The sequence below is a fragment of the Saccopteryx leptura genome, chromosome 11 (genome assembly GCF_036850995.1).
Source record: "Saccopteryx leptura isolate mSacLep1 chromosome 11, mSacLep1_pri_phased_curated, whole genome shotgun sequence".
Lineage (NCBI taxonomy): Eukaryota > Metazoa > Chordata > Mammalia > Chiroptera > Emballonuridae > Saccopteryx > Saccopteryx leptura.
In genome coordinates this window covers 68872941-68889464 of record NC_089513.1, presented here as the reverse complement: position 1 = coordinate 68889464, position 16524 = coordinate 68872941, and the positions used below count along the sequence as shown (strand labels likewise).

The window sequence follows — 16524 nt, the reverse complement described above, 5'->3', positions numbered from 1 at the left end:
TTGAGGAAGTGTCCAACCAAGGAGGAGAGATGGGGGCGGCAGCCCAACCGGGTCTCAGTCTCCACATGTGTGCTAGGGTCCCCTCAACTGCCACCGACAATGGAGCTCACGGTGAGTGGGACAAGCCTACAAAGCAGATTCACGCCCTTGATATCAATTGGTATCATTTGATATTTTGTTCTCATATCAACCTCACAAAGAAGGTCGTATGATGTTTAGTTTACAGGCACGGACGCTGACCAGAGAGACAGGCAGCAGCTCTCCAAGGTCATGTGGCTGCCGGGCGGCAGAGCCAGGGCCACCAGTCCTCAGAGTCTTGTCTTCAGAGATGTGAACCCGCAGGAAGGGGAATGCCCCATCCTCATCGATCTGCACAAACATTTTGAAGGGGGAGAAGGGGGAAGGGAAGGGGAACTTAAACTGAAAGAGAGAAGACAGGGCCCTCGTTTTAGCTGAGGGTTTCAAATTCCCCCAGAGCCCTCTCATCAGAGCTAAGAACAAGAAATGTTTTGGCCGAGATCTATTTTCAACTTCTTTTACTTCCCCATCGCAATCCTTCCGCAGTTCAAACTGATAAGTCGGCGCAGGGAAGGAAATGCAAGGTCTCTGGGAAGTTGGGAGGGCTGGCGATGGGTCCTCCTGAAAAGACCGCCAAAGAGAGCAGAACGAAGCACCCCATGACTGGACAGAAATGAGCCTTCAGATGGAATGGCAGGATGTCTCCTGTGATCTCGGGAAGCCTGGATCTGTTTAAGAGAAACAGGCATCTCTGAGCATCTGATGCTTTTATCCTGTTTGGAGAAACCAAGGAAAAGGGGATGACCAGTTAATCTAGGCCCTGCTGCCATGGGCAGGTGTCCAGGGTGTGCCCTGAACAAGTGGACCTTAGCAGAGGGATGTCATTCGCGGACATAAACTGAGAGAATAAAATGGGGCAACAGAGAAAAATCCTGGGCTTCCTGGCGGAGCTCAAAGCAGGAATAGATATTCCCATCTTGAATGAATCCGCCTCGACACAAAGACCTGCACACACTCTGAGGACCACGTGCACACGCCGTTGCTGGCACACATCGTGTGTACAGTGCCTCACCCTGCCAACGTTCCGGGTCTCACTGGACACCATTCCCCTTGTTCGTCCACCATGCTGGAAGGCCTGATTCCTCCTTAGCTGAGATAAAGACAAATCAGGAGATTCCTAACTTCCTGGCTCCCAAGTTGGCCCAGGAGCCTCACTGGGGGGTGGGGTTAGGGCAGTGGTCCCCAACCTCTTTTGGGCCACGGACCGGTTTAATGTCAGAAAATATTTTCACAGACCGGCCTTTAGGGTGGGACAGATAAATGTATCACGTGACCGAGACAAGCGTCAAGAGTGAGTCTTAGACGGATGTAACAGAGAGAATCTGGTCATTTTTTAAAAATAAAACATCGTTCAGACTTAAATATAAATAAAACAGAAATAATGTAAGTTATTTATTCTTTCTCTGTGGACTGGTACCAAATGGCCCACGGACCGGTATCGGTCTGCGGCCCCGGGGGTTGGGGACCACTGGGTTAGGGGGTCGCATATGAAACTGTCAGTAGCACATGTGCCCAGCCTGGGCAGTGTGTGAGCCGGCACAAAACTAGCCCCGAAACCAGCCCCTTATCTACAGTAAGAGGCCCAGGAAGTGCCCCAAGTCAGGCTGGCAGGAAGTCGGGCCAGCCTCTTTAGCAATAGCCCCGACCACCAAACAACAGCCCCAGTAAACAGCCCCAGATGGCCAGGACTTGATAACAACTGACAGCTTCCCTCATGTTCGCCTTGGGACCAGCCGGAGAAGGTCAAATACGCTCCCCTAACCCAGCACCCAGGAGGCCCCCTGTCGTTAACCCACCTACACCTTCCCCCGGACAACAGCCTCCAGTCTGCGCCCTGAAGTCCCCATTCTTCCCCCCATAGAGCCCTCCAACGCCTCTGTCCGCCCAGAGTCTCTGCCAAGGCTCAAGTGACATGGCTGACTGACCCCCTTGTTGCAGTCAACTCAGAATAAATAGCCTTTGCTTTTCTCATTTGGCCTTCGCTTGTTTCCGTAGCTGACTTGATTTTTTTTTTTTTTTTTAAATGGGTAAATAAACCCAGCTACTCAATATATGTCTTTGTTCCAGTGAAATCATACGGGGAAGAGGAAGCAACCTCGGTTTTGTCTCATTGGTATTTTCACTTTATTCCTTGACTGCTCAGCTGTGGGGAGCTGGTGAGGAGATAAGAGTCGGGAGCCCCCGTGACAGTCTCTCTAACCCCGAAACCAGGGTGAACCTCACCGCTTCTCCCCAAGCTCCTCACCCATGAATCTTGGTTCATCTTTTTTTGAATTCACTCCAAAGGATATTGTCACTTTAAGGGCTTCTTCTGAGCTGATGGAACACTGTAGCTCAGGAAATGCTCATTTGAGTAAAAAAAAAAAAAAAAACCCCAAAAAACCAAATAAACCTCCATCAGGAAGAAAAAGAAAGACAGAAGAGGAAGAGAGAGAGAAAACAAACAAACATGTTTTTCTAGTCCTCAGAGCTCCTGTGATAACATCAGATGACGCAGACAGACTGCTGTTCTGTTTGGAGGGAAATGATCACTTTAAATCAAGTGTCCAAAAAAGGGCAGGTGCTGACTGTTACTATAGCAACTAAGTTTGGGATTGTAAATTAAGAAGCTTATGTGAAAATCCCCGGGAACTGAGAACTGATCTGTACTTCTCTCAAGTTGCCACCCGGGCAGAGGCGGCTCCTGGCAGACGCGTGTGCCAGGGCGCCCAGCAGCCCCAGAGGGAACCCCAGGGCCTGGTCCTGGAGGGGCATTTTAACTAAACACAAAAATTAATTCAGAGGGGAAAGTGTAGAATCAAGTAAGAGGATACCACTGTGACAAAAACTGGGGAGCGGGTTGAATTCTTAAGGGAGAATAGCCCCCAAGTTGTTGAAGGGAAGACGGTCAGGAATCAAACCATGTCCCGCTCCGAGGCACCCGCAGGAACAGCGGGGTTCTGTTCCAGCCCTCTGTCTCTGAGACAGGATTGTAAGTGACACCAGGAAGTGGGTGGTGGGGTGACCAGCTAAGACTTCCCCGATCAGGTCAGTTCTTCCCAGGGGGACAGAAGGAGAAACAAGGACCCTTCCCTGAAATGTTAAGCAGATAAATATGGCTTTATCTGCTTAGGCTCCAGCCTAAGACTGGGGTGAGGATAAACCTTCAGGACTGGATAAGAATTCATAAAAACTTTAGGATCGTTGTCCCCTTGGATGTGGTTTAATTGAAATCCCCATCTTACTATTCTCATCAAGTTCATATATTGTCTCGGGAGCAAGCGTCCACAGATATAATAAATTCAGACAGACCAAGCCAGAAATGCCCACTGACCTCTCCAAAGCCACACTCAGTGAATAATGTGACTTAGACTCTGTCCCTGTATATAGTGTCCTGTTTAATGAGAGATCATCAGTACCAATGGAGGCAAAATAAAACAAAAAACCAGCAGTCCTAGAGTTTACAAATGGTAGCTTATGCCCAGGTATCTGCTAATCGTACATTAGGTGAACTTGACAGTTTGGACTTTGGAGACCTTCCAAGTCCCTCTTCATATCTGAGAACAGGTGATGAGAAGCTGGGGGTTTCCCCATAGGGCAGGGGTGAGTTTAAATCCTGGTTCTCCTACTTGTTAATTGTGTGACTCTGAACACGTTACCCAACCTCTCTGTGCTGCAGTTCTTTCATCTGCAGTGTGGAGATGTGGATACAGTGGTACCTTGAGATACGAATTTAATTCGTTCTGTAACCGAGCTCGTAAGTCAGTCAACGGCCGATACTGGACCTGTGCGCCAATGCGCCAACTAGCGGCAGCTTCCTAAATCACGACTCGTATCTCAGAATTTCGCTCGGATCTGGAACAAAAATACGAAACGAGTTGCAGCTCGTATCTTAAAAAAAAAATTGGATGTTGGTCTGTTCGTATCTCAAGGTACCACCGTACTGGGGTGCCTACCTCTAGGATCACCAAGACCTAAAAAGAGAATGTATGCCAAGTGTTTAGTGCATAGAAAGTGCTTGGCTGCCCTGGCCGGTTGGCTCAGCGGTAGAGCGTCGGCCTAGCGTGCGGAGGACCCGGGTTCGATTCCCGGCCAGGGCACACAGGAGAAGCGCCCATTTGCTTCTCCACCCCTCCGCCGCACTTTCCTCTCTGTCTCTCCCTTCCCCTCCCGCAGCCAAGGCTCCATTGGAGCAAAAGATGGCCCGGGCGCTGGGGATGGCTCTGTGGCCTCTGCCCCAGGCGCTAGAGTGGCTCTGGTCGCAATATGGCGACGCCCAGGATGGGCAGAGCATCGCCCCCTGGTGGGCAGAGCGTCGCCCCATGGTGGGCGTGCCGGGTGGATCCCGGTCGGGCGCATGCGGGAGTCTGTCTGACTGTCTCTCCCCGTTTCCAGCTTCAGAAAAATGAAAAAAAAAAAAAAAAAAAAAAAAAAAAAGAAAGTGCTTGGCTGATAACAAGTAAGCAGGGTCCCATTCTGCCCACTCCCACTGCTCCTGTTACAAAGAAACACCAGAGGAAATACAAGACTGAGCTCTAGAGGGACAGTCATTTCCTCTTTATCAATCAGTGAATGGAACATAAGGTTGACAAATGCTCTGATCAGCCCAGGAGAAAAAAAGCAGAGTGTTCTGAGACGAGGGGTGAGGGCCCCAGAATTCACACGGGTGAACGTGCCACAGGGCTCCAGGTCGCAAGCAGCCTGAATGCCACCATCAGCCAGCCGGGTCGTCAAGCCCCAGGTGACACTGACCCTCAGCAAAGAGCTACATCATAGTTGGCTGTCATCTTTTATTTACTCATCTACATTGACAGGTGAACTCAGTCGTTTAAGCACCCCCTTAAACTCAGTTCACTGCTGTTGCCACCACCTCCCAGGGACCTGCTGAGAGCAGAGTTCTCTGCTTCAGTTCTGCCATCGAGAGGGCCTGAGTCACCATCTATACACACCCCCCAGCCTGAAAGGGCCTTCTGTCAGGAAGTCAGAGAGGCGTCCTTTGATTCCATGACTTCTGGTTGGGAAGGAGGCGCACAGACAATGTTAACAACAGAACGCTGTCCTCAAGTGGGGCATCCAGAGGAAGGACCAGAAAAAAAAAAATCATTGAATTAGAGGAAGACGGAAGTAGAAGAGGTACAAATGCTCCCATCAGTGGAAGGAATCAAGGATGTGCAAGACCGTGGCCCCGGTGGATAGGACCTGAAGCTTGTGCTGACGCTGACTCTGAAGATCAGTGGGACAGACGGTCATCTTTCATGGATGACTATTAAATCAGTTCAACATTTGGGTCCAAGGAATCAGAGGGCCGGCAGGTCATAAAGGCTTTGAAGATCAAGAAATAGGTTTCCCTGAACTTTCTTATTTTAAAAGCATAGACGATAGGATTCATCATAGAGTTAGCATGGGACAGCAGGATGCCCAAGTTTATCACAACTTCTGGCACCTCCCCGTGAAAGTAGATGATACAGTTGATGATGGATATCGGCAGCCAGGACACAACAAACAGAGAGAGGACCAGAAACAGAGACTTGGCTGTCTTGAACTCCCGTCCATAAAATGCCCCCGACTCTTTGGAGCCTGAAAAGTTCTGATTGAGTTTTTTCCGAATGACACAGAAGATGTCAATGTAGATGGTGCACATGACAACCAGGGGGATGAAAATCCAGGTGAAGAAGCTGAAGTAGACCATGTAGTCCATCCTCATGACGGAACGGAACTTGCAAGGAAGGAAGGTCATATTTCCGTGGGACTCGGAGGACAGTTTCATGTTCCAGCCAAACATGGGGGTTAACCCCACCAGGAAGGACAGCAGCCAGCAAAGGCCCAGGGCACCCCATATTCTTCTGTGTGTGGTGATTCTCCTGTATCTGTTTGGATGGAAGGGAGTGGGTGAGTTCACAGTATTGGCTAAAGGGCCGGGGGGCAGATGCAGCTGACCAAGGAGAGAGGGATGGAGAATGCGGGCACTCCATGGTGATTTCGGCTACATGCCACTACATATGAAGACATGATGAGCAGACCATAATTAGAGAACAATCCACAGACTTCTGTGGGGCAGCTTTCTAAAGAAGTACAATCTAGCCTGACTAGGTGGTGGTGCAGTGGATAGAGTGTTGGACTGGGACGCAGAGGACCCAGGTTCAAAACCCCGAGGTGGCTGGCTTGAATGCAAGCTTATCTGGTTTGAGCACAGCTCACCAGCTTGAACCTAAGGTTGCTGGCTTGAGCCAGAGGTCACTCAGTCTGCTGTAGCCCCCCAGTAAAGGCATATATGAGAAAGCAATCAATGAATGAACAACTAAGGTGCTGCAACAAAGAATTGATGCTTCTCATCTCTCTCCCTTCTGTCTGTCTGTCCTTCTCTCTATCACTCTCTGTCTCTGTCACACACACACACACACACACACACACACACACACACACACAAAGTATGATCTATAATGGATCAGGAATATGTTATCTAGACTCAGGGGCTTCCACACCCCACTCACAAGTCCATTTCCTGCCCAAGAATTCTCCAATTCCTAGGAGGTAGGAGCCATCTAAGTCTCCTGGGATTGCTTACCTGGTCAGACCTGACCTGAAAGCGTGTTTGCCTGCCTTATTTTGTTTGTTGTACTGATGTCCTTTAATTATACTCTTCCTCCCAGCCACCCCCTCATTCTTTGAATGCCTTGCTTCTCTTCTTACACTGATTCCCACACTTGGTGTTTGATTGAAATGAATCCATGGAGTTGGGCAGGTCATGTTGAAACGCTTCCAGGAACATAGAAAGCTCAATGAGAGAGTCACCATTTCTCCTTAAATCACCTTTCCTGACAACATTGGCTTTGTTTAGTACTGTGCACTCAGCAGACTTTCTCTGGATGAAATCTCACAACAAACTGGGGCTGTTTGTATGATAATCTCCATTTCCTCGTGATGATAATAGTGAAAATAAAGGGTAGAGTTACCATTAATTGAGCACAGACTGTGTGCCAGGCATTTTTCTAAGAGCTTTGTATATGCAAACTCAATCATACGAGCAAGGTGCAATCACTGTCTCCGATTTATAGGTGAGAAAAATGAATCAGGCAAGCTAAGTCACTTGTACAAGCTGGAAGTGGTGAAGCTAAGGTTGAAAAGAGATGAGGCTGGGCGCACAGTGTCCTAACCGCGATGCTATGATAAGGGACTTAAACAGAAAAAGTTCTATCTCGTGCCCAAGATTAGATATTGAGATCTAGGATTTGAACCCAGGCTTGTTCACATCAGAAGCTCGTCTCAAGATTCCTTGTCATGCTCTTTGCTCTGGAGGGGAGAGGAGAAACACAGGACCCGTGCAGTCAGGGCACCTGGGGAATCAAATGTCTCTCTTGGGTGGTCTGTTCCATTCACATGGTGGCCTGAAAGATTGTCACTACTTTGTGCAACAGAGAACTCTTTTTGGCCCCCTTCTCAACAGGGCAGAGGAAGCAAAGTTAAAACAACTGTAGAATAACCTACATGTGCAATGAACAAAAGCATGAGTTTATCTCCTCTTATTCTGATCTGTGTGCATCTTATCTTATCTAGTAAGTTTCTATCACTTCTAAAAGTCAAGAGCTTTTTTTTTTTTTTTAACTAATTAAAGGTGCATCAAGCTTTAGTCATTGTTAGCTCCCCCGGCTGACAGAGCATACACTCCCTCAGTCGGTGTTTTTTTGTTCTTGAGTCTCAGTCCATTGTAGCTAAACCCCTCATACACCAAGTGGTGAAAAGAATTTCTTTCAAGCTCAGAGGCCAAGTCAGATTTGTTTCCACTTAAACAAGTCTGGGATCTGAATTCTGCAGTCCCCTTTCCCAGGTGCCTCTGTCACTGCCCCACGCCAGCCCTCTCCAAGCAGGTTACCTGACCGTGAGCTTGACCCGCAGGTATCGGTCCACAGCAATGGCCAGCAAGAACATGATGGAGGCGTGCGTGAACATCAGCACCAGGCAGGTCATGAGAAGGCAGCTGTAGAAGTGGATCTTGATGCCCAAGCTGATGACAACGGCCAAAGGCATGACCAGCACCCCGACAGCAATATCAGCCAGGGCTAGAGAGACAATGAAATAGAAGGTGGTGGTCTGCAGGCTGGGGTTCAGCTTGACCACCCAGATGACCAGCACGTTGCCCACTATGGCACAGAGCCCAATGATAATCTCCATGGTGATGTAGGAAATGTCAGCCAACCACCCGGCGGTGCTGTTGAAAGTCATCTTGGCCTCCCAGGTGACACGCACATGAACAGGACCCGTGCGGGCCGGCAAGTCCTGCTCTGGCCGGAGGTCCAGCTGCAGCAGCCGCGGTCTAAAACTCACAGCTCGCCCATTCCTTCTCGCCTGTGGTGGGGTGCTCTCTTGCCGGACTTCCTCTCCTTAGAGAAGAGAGCCCATCACAGGCAGTTATTTCCAGCTCCTCTGCCGGCCACACATCCCCACGTTCCCGAAAGCCTGGAGGACAGTTCTCCGCCGTGGGCTGAATCTGAGTGAGCTACCGCTCTTAGTTCCCCAGACAGATGCGCTCAGGGACTCCGCCTTCCCCTGTCCCAAACCCCATCAAGATAAGCAAGCCTCTTCGGGGGTGTTTCAGGAAGTGAGATGGGCCAAGAGGAAGCGCAGAGCCAGGAACATCCAGCGAGAAGACAGAATGAGGAGAGGAGACAGTGTGAGGGCCCAGGGGAGGCTCAGCATTCACTCGCTCGGGACTGGACCCGCATGGGTGCGTCACACAGGTGGGAGAGGAGCTGGAGGCACTGATGATGTAACAGTGTAACTGGCTTTCTTCTGGCTTAGCAAATAAAAACAATACAAAACCCTGAAAAAGAGGCCAACAGGGACACAGAGGAACAAGGGATAGTCTTTGGTGGCAGGCCCCTCACCTTAGGCAGGATTTACTCTTTGTAGGGCACACAGCATAGAAACTGGTTGTGTCCCTCCAAAATTCATGTTGAAATCCACCCCTCACAATGGTGTTTGGAGGTGGAGCCTCGGGGAGATTCTCAGGTAATAAGGGTGGAGCACTCATGAACGGGATTGGTGTCCTTATAGGAGAGACCCCACAGAGCTCCCCTGCCCCTCCCACTATCCATGGACCAAAAGTGGCTCCTCATCATATACAATTCTGCCCGAGCCTTGGTCTTGAACCTCCCAGCCTTCTTAATGGTTAGAAGCAAATTTCTGTAGTCTGTAAACCACCATCTTTGCTGGGCACACCTGGAACCCAGTCTCTGTATCAAAGCTCTTTTGCCAAAGGGACAACCGAAGATTCCCTGTCCCCCAAGGGCACAAATTCAGCCCCTCCCATAAGCATCACTTTCCCCGCCCTTCCGCCGCCCCTTCTCAGCCCCCACCTCATCAGGCCCTCACACCACCTACCACCTGAGCCAGATCTGTCTGAGGAATCGCAGGACCGGCCATGCGGAAAGGAGAGAACGGACACCGTGGGCTCACGATCACATGGCCTCCCGCCTCCTTTCGTGCCCCAAACCCCACCCACCCTGCAGGAACCGGTGTCTGTTTGGAAATCGGGCCTTTTCCCTGAAGTTGCTCACCTGGTCTCAACTCCTGGGAACCAGATACTCAGAGGCAATTGTTATTTGAGGGCCACCTGGTTCAGGTGCTTCTCGGTGCTGCCCAAAGGGGTGATTTAGAGAAACAGGTGGACCAAGCCCACTCTGTGGGTTGAAGAGCTTGTAGTATGTACCATAAAGCACCAACTCATGTACAGCCCAAATGGAAATTCAGCGAAGACAAAGCATTGTCCCGGGGCTTCCTAACAAGCACTGTCCTCTGGGGCACTGACCAGATGCCTCTGCTGGGCCCTCCAGGTCTCCTTTAGTGGTTCTGCTACTTGGTCACCCATTGATCCCCACCGCCCACCCCCACCTCGCCCAGGCGGGTCCACGTTTGAGCACCTTGCTCATCCCTGCAAGACTTGCCCTGTCTCGCTGAGCAAACTCCCCCAATGTGGAGGGACAGTCCTCCCTGAGGCCTTTTCCTGGCTCTAGGGTCCTCCGCTGCTGGCTCCACCCGCACCCCGTGCTGCCGGGACTCAAGCTCCTTCGCTGGCTTCCAGAGCAGCCCCTCGTAGATGTCTCTACTGCCACCGCTGTCTTTATCTCTGCTTTAGAGAAGGAAGTCACAGCGAGCGATCTCTAGGAGGCTGTGTGCTAATGAAACGAGGTGTTCTCGCTCTATAGTGAGCTTTGAGTCTGTGTGGATCACTCTAAAAAGTGCACCCTCCCCCCTTTTATCCACCACCCACCCAGGAGGAGAGAAAGACTTGCTGGAGGGGCGCCTCGTGCTGCCTGGTCGTGGTGCTCACGCAGCTGAGCAGCAGCTTGGGGTGGGGGTGGGGGCAGCCCTAGGTCTGCTCGGAGCCCAGCCTGGGGTGGCGGAGGGAGGAGGGGCCCGTGGCAGAGCAGAGCACAGGCGGCGGCTCTGTGAGAGCTGGCCACACAAGGGTCAGCTCCTGCTTTCAGAAAGAAAAAGACGGTGGCCCTTGTGTGGTCAGGAAAGTCCCTGAGCCATGGGTCCAGCCCACCGACGGAAGAGGTCAGAGGGACAGAGGGGAGAGCTGCAGCTGAAACCCGACAGGTGTGTGTTTTTGGATTCTTGCCCCTTCCTTCTCCTTTAGCGCCCAGGTGAGTCCCCGTGGAACCAGGCCCTCTCTGCTGAGTGGGGGACAGCTGGAGAGGGGTTCTGTCCACGCACCGCTCACAAGAGCGGCGTGGTGGGGACAGGACAGCCCATGAGAGAATAACCCATGGGACAGTGAGACGCAGGGGACACACTTGGGGCCACCGAGCAAGCCACTTCTGACCTAGGAGTTACGTTTCCAGAACTCTCTGTGCAGACCTAGGGAATTCATCTCATGAACAAAGGAAGCCCTCTCTGTACATTTTCTGAGTAGACAGAGTCCATCGCTGCTCGGAGGCCTGATTTGAGGGGTCGAAGGAAAGGCTGTCACAGTCACTTAACATTTTGGCCGAGGATGGGACCTCGAGTGTTTTGTTTTGTTTTGTTTTGTTTTGTTTTTCGCCGAAGGGCAGTAGGGGAAAGGACAGAGAAGCCACGGCCACTCTTGGTCAGCAACTTTCCTCATCACCTCCACCTCCTAGCCCATCCCCAGAGGCGAGTTTCCCCCACAGCCTCCATGCTGCCCCCAGACTCCTTGGAATAGTGGAGGGGACCCTCTGCAATGGGGTCTCCCAGCCCCTGCAGCCTCCTGTCACCTGGTTCCCCCAGAAACCTCAGGCCATCATGCTGACCACCCGTGGCTCGGGGCTGTTCTCCCACTTCCTCTCAGCTGGGCGCATGCTCTGGTCTGCCCCAGACGGCCCTCCTACCCCCTCCTACCCCCTCCACCTAGACAGCAAGCACTGTTCCTTCAAGACTCTTACACAGGACCTGGAAGAAAAAGTCCCACACACTGCCCCCTTGTGGAGCCCCAACATACTGTGTTTATCCCGTAAGCTCTGGAGGGCGGGGACTTCGCCTTGTCCTATGGGCATTTCCAGCCCCTGCACAGTGCCTGGCAGGTAGTGGGCACTCAGTCTGATGAAAAATGAATGACTAGGAAAGGGCCCCGGAGAGCCAGGGGCACACGCTCCGCACGGGAACACACCACCAATAAATCGGCCAGGACCTGGGAAGCCCTGTCCATTACAATAGCTACTGTGCTCAGCATTTTCCTTACAAGTTCTAATTCAATGCTTTCTGCTTAAAAAAAAGAAAAACAAAAAAGATACTATCATTGCCGCTGAGCTAATGGAGGCTCAGAAGGGTCCAGCTATTTTCCCAGGTTTGCACAGCTAGGAGGGGGCAGGTCTGGCCTTCATATCCAGGCTACTGGCTTCAGAGCACAGGTGCCGACCCACAACCACGGCCAGTGACCGAGCAAGTGAATGACCATGAGAAGTTTTCCCGTGCACGAGGAGTCCTTAGGTCGGATGTTGCCGTATTCTTTTTTTTTTTTTTTTTTTTAATTTTTGAATGGGTGTACAACTGTGAACTGGGTTTTTTTTTTTTATTATTCATTTTAGAGAGGAGAGGGAGAGACAGAGAGAGGGAGAGAGAGAGAGAGAGAGAGAGAGAGAGAGAGAAGGGGGAAGGAGCTGGAAGCATCAACTCCCATATGTGCCTTGACCAGGCAAGCCCGGGGCATTTCCAGGTTGACGCTTTATCCACTGCGCCACCACAGGTCAGGCTGTTGCCGTATTCTAAATAGGAGGTTCTAACCTCATATCTGGGAAAGAAAGGAGCCGCCAAGACCATGGGAGCAGCCAAGACCCTGGGAGCAAAGCACACCTATAACGTAGGTCCAGCCCCTTCTGAGTTCGGAAGAGAAGGAACCAGACAGACGGTTGTACAGGCAGGCCGCTGGGGGAGTGGGGGTGGCTGGGGTCTGGGTCCCAACGGGAGCTCTGGGCCAGAAGGAAAGAACTTCATTGGACCAAGGTGCCAAAAAATATTTTTAATAACAAAATTAATTATAAGTGAACCGTGGCTCGGGGTCAGATCTGTCTCAGTTCTACTAGAAAAGCCTGAACATCATGGAAGAGGCAAGAATCTGGAGAGAGCCATGGACCTGAATCGCAAGCAAGGCCGCCAGAGTCCTGGGGAAAGGCCTTACCTGTCCCCAGCCCTGGCCTGGAGCCTCCTTGGGCTGACTCAACGGGTCAACTACAAGGCTGCAACCTTGCCCTTGGAGTTCTGCTCAACATCCTGAGAAGCAGGCCAGAGACTCGTCTGATTCATCCCAGCTTCTCAGAAAAGCCTGGAAGCCCCAGCAGACAGCCTGCGCGGGCAGCAGGACGCAGGACGCAGTGTTCGGGCCGGGGGAAGGGACGCCGAGCCTACAGCGGGTGCAGACCGCCGGCCCAGGATGTCGGGCAGTGACGGTGGCCGCCTCTGCTGGGGCTGGCTCTCCCGGCACCACAGCTGCTTGCAGAGTTGCACAAAATCAGTTCACTCACTTCCTCTTGGCTCTGTCGTGACTTCCCCACAGCCGCAGAGTTTTACAGGGCTTTCGGCTTGCTAGCCAACCGCAGAGGCTTAGAAAGGACAGGACGAGAGCCCCCCGGTCAGCCCAGGAAGGTGGCCAGCCCTGGCTCCCCACTCCAAGTGCTCCTCCCTTCACTTCCTCTCGGTCAAACCAGAGGGAAGAGGCTGGATCCTTCAGTGGCTTCCTCCAGGGGCTGATCTGGAGCCACCGTCCCCAGGGGACTTCTTACGCAGGGCCCAGTGACTTGAGCCAGTCCAGCTGCGGCCAAGGAGCCAGGCACTCCTAAGACCTGCGGAGGAGTTCAGGAGACTCGAGACTCGGAGCCAGTGCGGGGGGAGGGGAGGGGTCAGGGTTCTTTCACTCTGAGTAACAGGAAATCCTGCCAGCAAAGGGGAACCACTCCAGGCGCCATACCCCACCCACCAGACCCCCACCCACACCGGAGTGCCAGAAGGTCTCCGGGCCTTAGTGAAGAAGCCAGAAAAGGGTTCAGCTAACTCTAAATTTGTTCCAGGTTCTAGGTACAGTACTCAGAAAGTGAAGAGGTATTCAAACTACAGGAGTCATAGTGGGTAGAAAAGCTGCCAGGCACCAGCTTTAAGTGCCTGAAAGGTTTATTCCTGTCTTTGCTGGGGCGCTATTCTCAGCAGTGACCACCAGGTGGCAGCACATTTCCACCGCCACGCAGGACGCGGGCTGAAAAAGATGAGAATTGAGTGGCTCCCCTCTCGAGCCCTCCTTAGCCAGGGACCTTGGGTCATGCAGGAAATGAAAACAGTGAGAATTAAGGGCAAGGGAGACAAGGATAGGTTTCCAACTGCCTCTATTCACTCCAGCCCCATAGGCTATTCCGGGGCAGTACCAAATTCAATCCTTTTGACTCAAGGAGAAGCAACGGCAGCTTCTCCATTCAAACCTGTGAGCGTTCCAATACAATGTTTGTGTTTTCCTCACTCGGTTAAAACAACAACCCCACAAAGCAGGTATTATTCATCTCATCGTACAGCAGAAGAAACAGGCAGAGAGATCTGCTCAAGTCTGTACAACAGGTGAGGGCTTGCTGGTGTGAGGTCCCACTGGGGTGCTTAGCTCTCTCCCAATCCTATGTCGTCGGCCCCTCCCTTACACCTGCCAATCTCTGGCCTGTCCTCTCCCTTCTACTGCACAGGGCCCACGCGTCACTTTCTCTGACCTTCGCTGGTCTTGCCTCTTTAGGAACCCATGATTTCTCAAAGCGCCTGGGGTCTCGACGCAACCCAGCTCCTCCCAGGCACCTAGCCACCCACATCCGGTCTCTCCCCAGGGTCCACCGTGGTCATCCGCAGCCCTGAGCTCACACGGGCCAACTGTGAATCTTGTTGTCGACCCCCACGCCCTTTATTTACACACCCGGAGGTGTAGGGACGAGTTCTGGAGAGGGAAACGGCTAACCCTAAATGTACACACAGGGCCATGTCCTGGCCACCTTCCTTTTACCTTCTTCCCAACGAATGTGATGACACTCTGCTCCCCCGTTGTGATGGCACACGTGGCTCCTGCTCACAGGCCTCCCGCACTTGTCCTCATGGGAGCTGCCCTGGTACAAGGCCAGCAAACACGTGCCAGGCACACTCCTGTGCCAGGCGCTTTGCACACGCCATCCGCCGTCCCGTAGCCACCCCGCAGGGAGTGTTATTAGATCCATTTCACAAGTGAGGAGACGGAGGCTTGGTGACCGCGCAGTGACAGGCTCTGGGCGACACGGCCAGTACACCGCAGAGCTGGGGCCCGAACCCAAGTCTAACGCGGCTGCAAAGCCCGGGCTCTTTCCTGGGACCCCAGGAGAACAGCTGCCTATCAGTTATACCCAAACCCGAACTGTCACGCGGGGCAGAGATATGTCAGTGTCCGAACGGGTAAGACATTTCACAGGTCAGGCCGGCTGTTGGGGACAGTGTGTTGTTACTGGGTCGCTTGTCTGCTCTCCAGCTGTTGTCAAAGATCAGCTCAGAAGGTTGTCGTTCCGGGCCGGTGGAGAGTGGCCAGCAGCCACCTCTGCCTGGATGTTTGCTGCGGCTATTCCTGAGTCCAGGTGACGATCAGACAATGACGTCGTGAAACCAAACACTTGAGTCCCCTGCTGAAACCTTCTTCTCTCGGCTCCCTGTTCAAGGACAGACTGAAAAGCCGTCCTAGGAAAAATGTCTTAGTATCTCGTCATGACTGAAGACGCTCTGTCACTACGTTGCCGACGGAAAGTTTCTGAGGATGAATTTCTCTGAAGAGTTTAGAGCAGGAGTCCCCAAACTTTTTACACAAGGGGCCAGTTCACTGTCCCTCAGACGGTTGGAGGGCCGCCACATACAGTGCTCCTCTCACTGACCACCAATGAAAGAGGTGCCCCTTCTGGAAGTGCAGCGGGGGGGGGGGGGGGGGGGGCGGATAAATGGCCTCAGGGGGCCACATGCGGCCCGTGGGCCGTAGTTTGGGGACCCCTGGTTTAGAGCTACAACAGAGGTTGCTGTGCTTGGTGAACTAGCCTGCTTTGTTCGACTGCTCCGTGGTGGTGGTGGTGGTGGTGGGGGGGGCTTTGTGTATTTTGCGTGGGCAGCCAGCAGCTCGGTGTTGGTGTTGTGTCTCCGTGAGCGCGTCTGCTTAGGATTCCCCGGGCCTCTGTCAGAACCGCGTCACCCCGGTGTCAGTGATCCTGTCATACTGTTCTTTGAATCTGAGCGGCTTCCCATCCATTTTGGAAGTAGGCAAGGCATAAATAATAAATGCATAGAACGGACATTAAAAGGAGCATTAGCGTTTGTTGCAAAGCCACCCCTGCAGGTTGATTATTCCAGACTGTTAATAGACTAAAATTCTTGCCAGCCCCTATCCCACTATGACTTAAGGGTAAAAATTTTTCCTGCACAAGTGGTCTAGAATCATAGGTTAGATGGTCAGTTTGGGCAAAAGAAAAAGCAGACAATGAAAGTAAAAATACCCTCTGGAGTTAGGTGAGCCCTTTGAGGAAAGTTTTCAATACAATAATTGAATCATCAATATCCAGTCATATTTAGCAAATGCTCCCTTAGGAATGGTGCTGAGTAGGGCATAATATTATGACTCCCCCTGGGTGGAATCCATGTTTATTTGTGGACACCCACCTCCTTCCACAAAGGACTGAAGTTACTACCAGGCCATGTTAATGGCTTCTTCCTCTGCTTACACATTTCTTTATTTGAGCACTTAGTACACTGTTTTGTAGCTACTGTATTTATTTATATGACTGCTTCTCCCACTAGCTAGTGAACTCCTACTAGCTCATAAACAGCTTATGTAGACCCTGGCAGGCTTGCTCAATGATAGGGCATCAGCCTGGCGTTGTGGACGTCCTGGGTTCGATTCTCAGTCAGGGCACACAGGAGAGGCACCATCCCCTTTCACTTTGCTCTCTATCTCTTCCCCTCCTGCAGCCGCCGCTTGATTAG

General features: G+C 52.0%; 1 protein-coding gene across 1 annotated transcript; it reads right to left on the bottom strand.

Annotated features, from left to right (window-relative positions):
* Positions 1–4570: 4570 nt before the first annotated feature.
* Positions 4571–8629, bottom strand: ADORA3 (adenosine A3 receptor). The gene is made up of 2 exons (XM_066352478.1): positions 7928–8629; positions 4571–5924 (listed from the first exon to the last, which is right to left on the bottom strand). Exons 1-2 carry the CDS (start codon positions 8275–8277, stop codon positions 5324–5326), a joined length of 951 nt encoding a protein of 316 aa, XP_066208575.1. The 5' UTR covers positions 8278–8629; the 3' UTR covers positions 4571–5323.
* Between the last annotated feature and the right edge of the window lie 7895 nt (positions 8630–16524).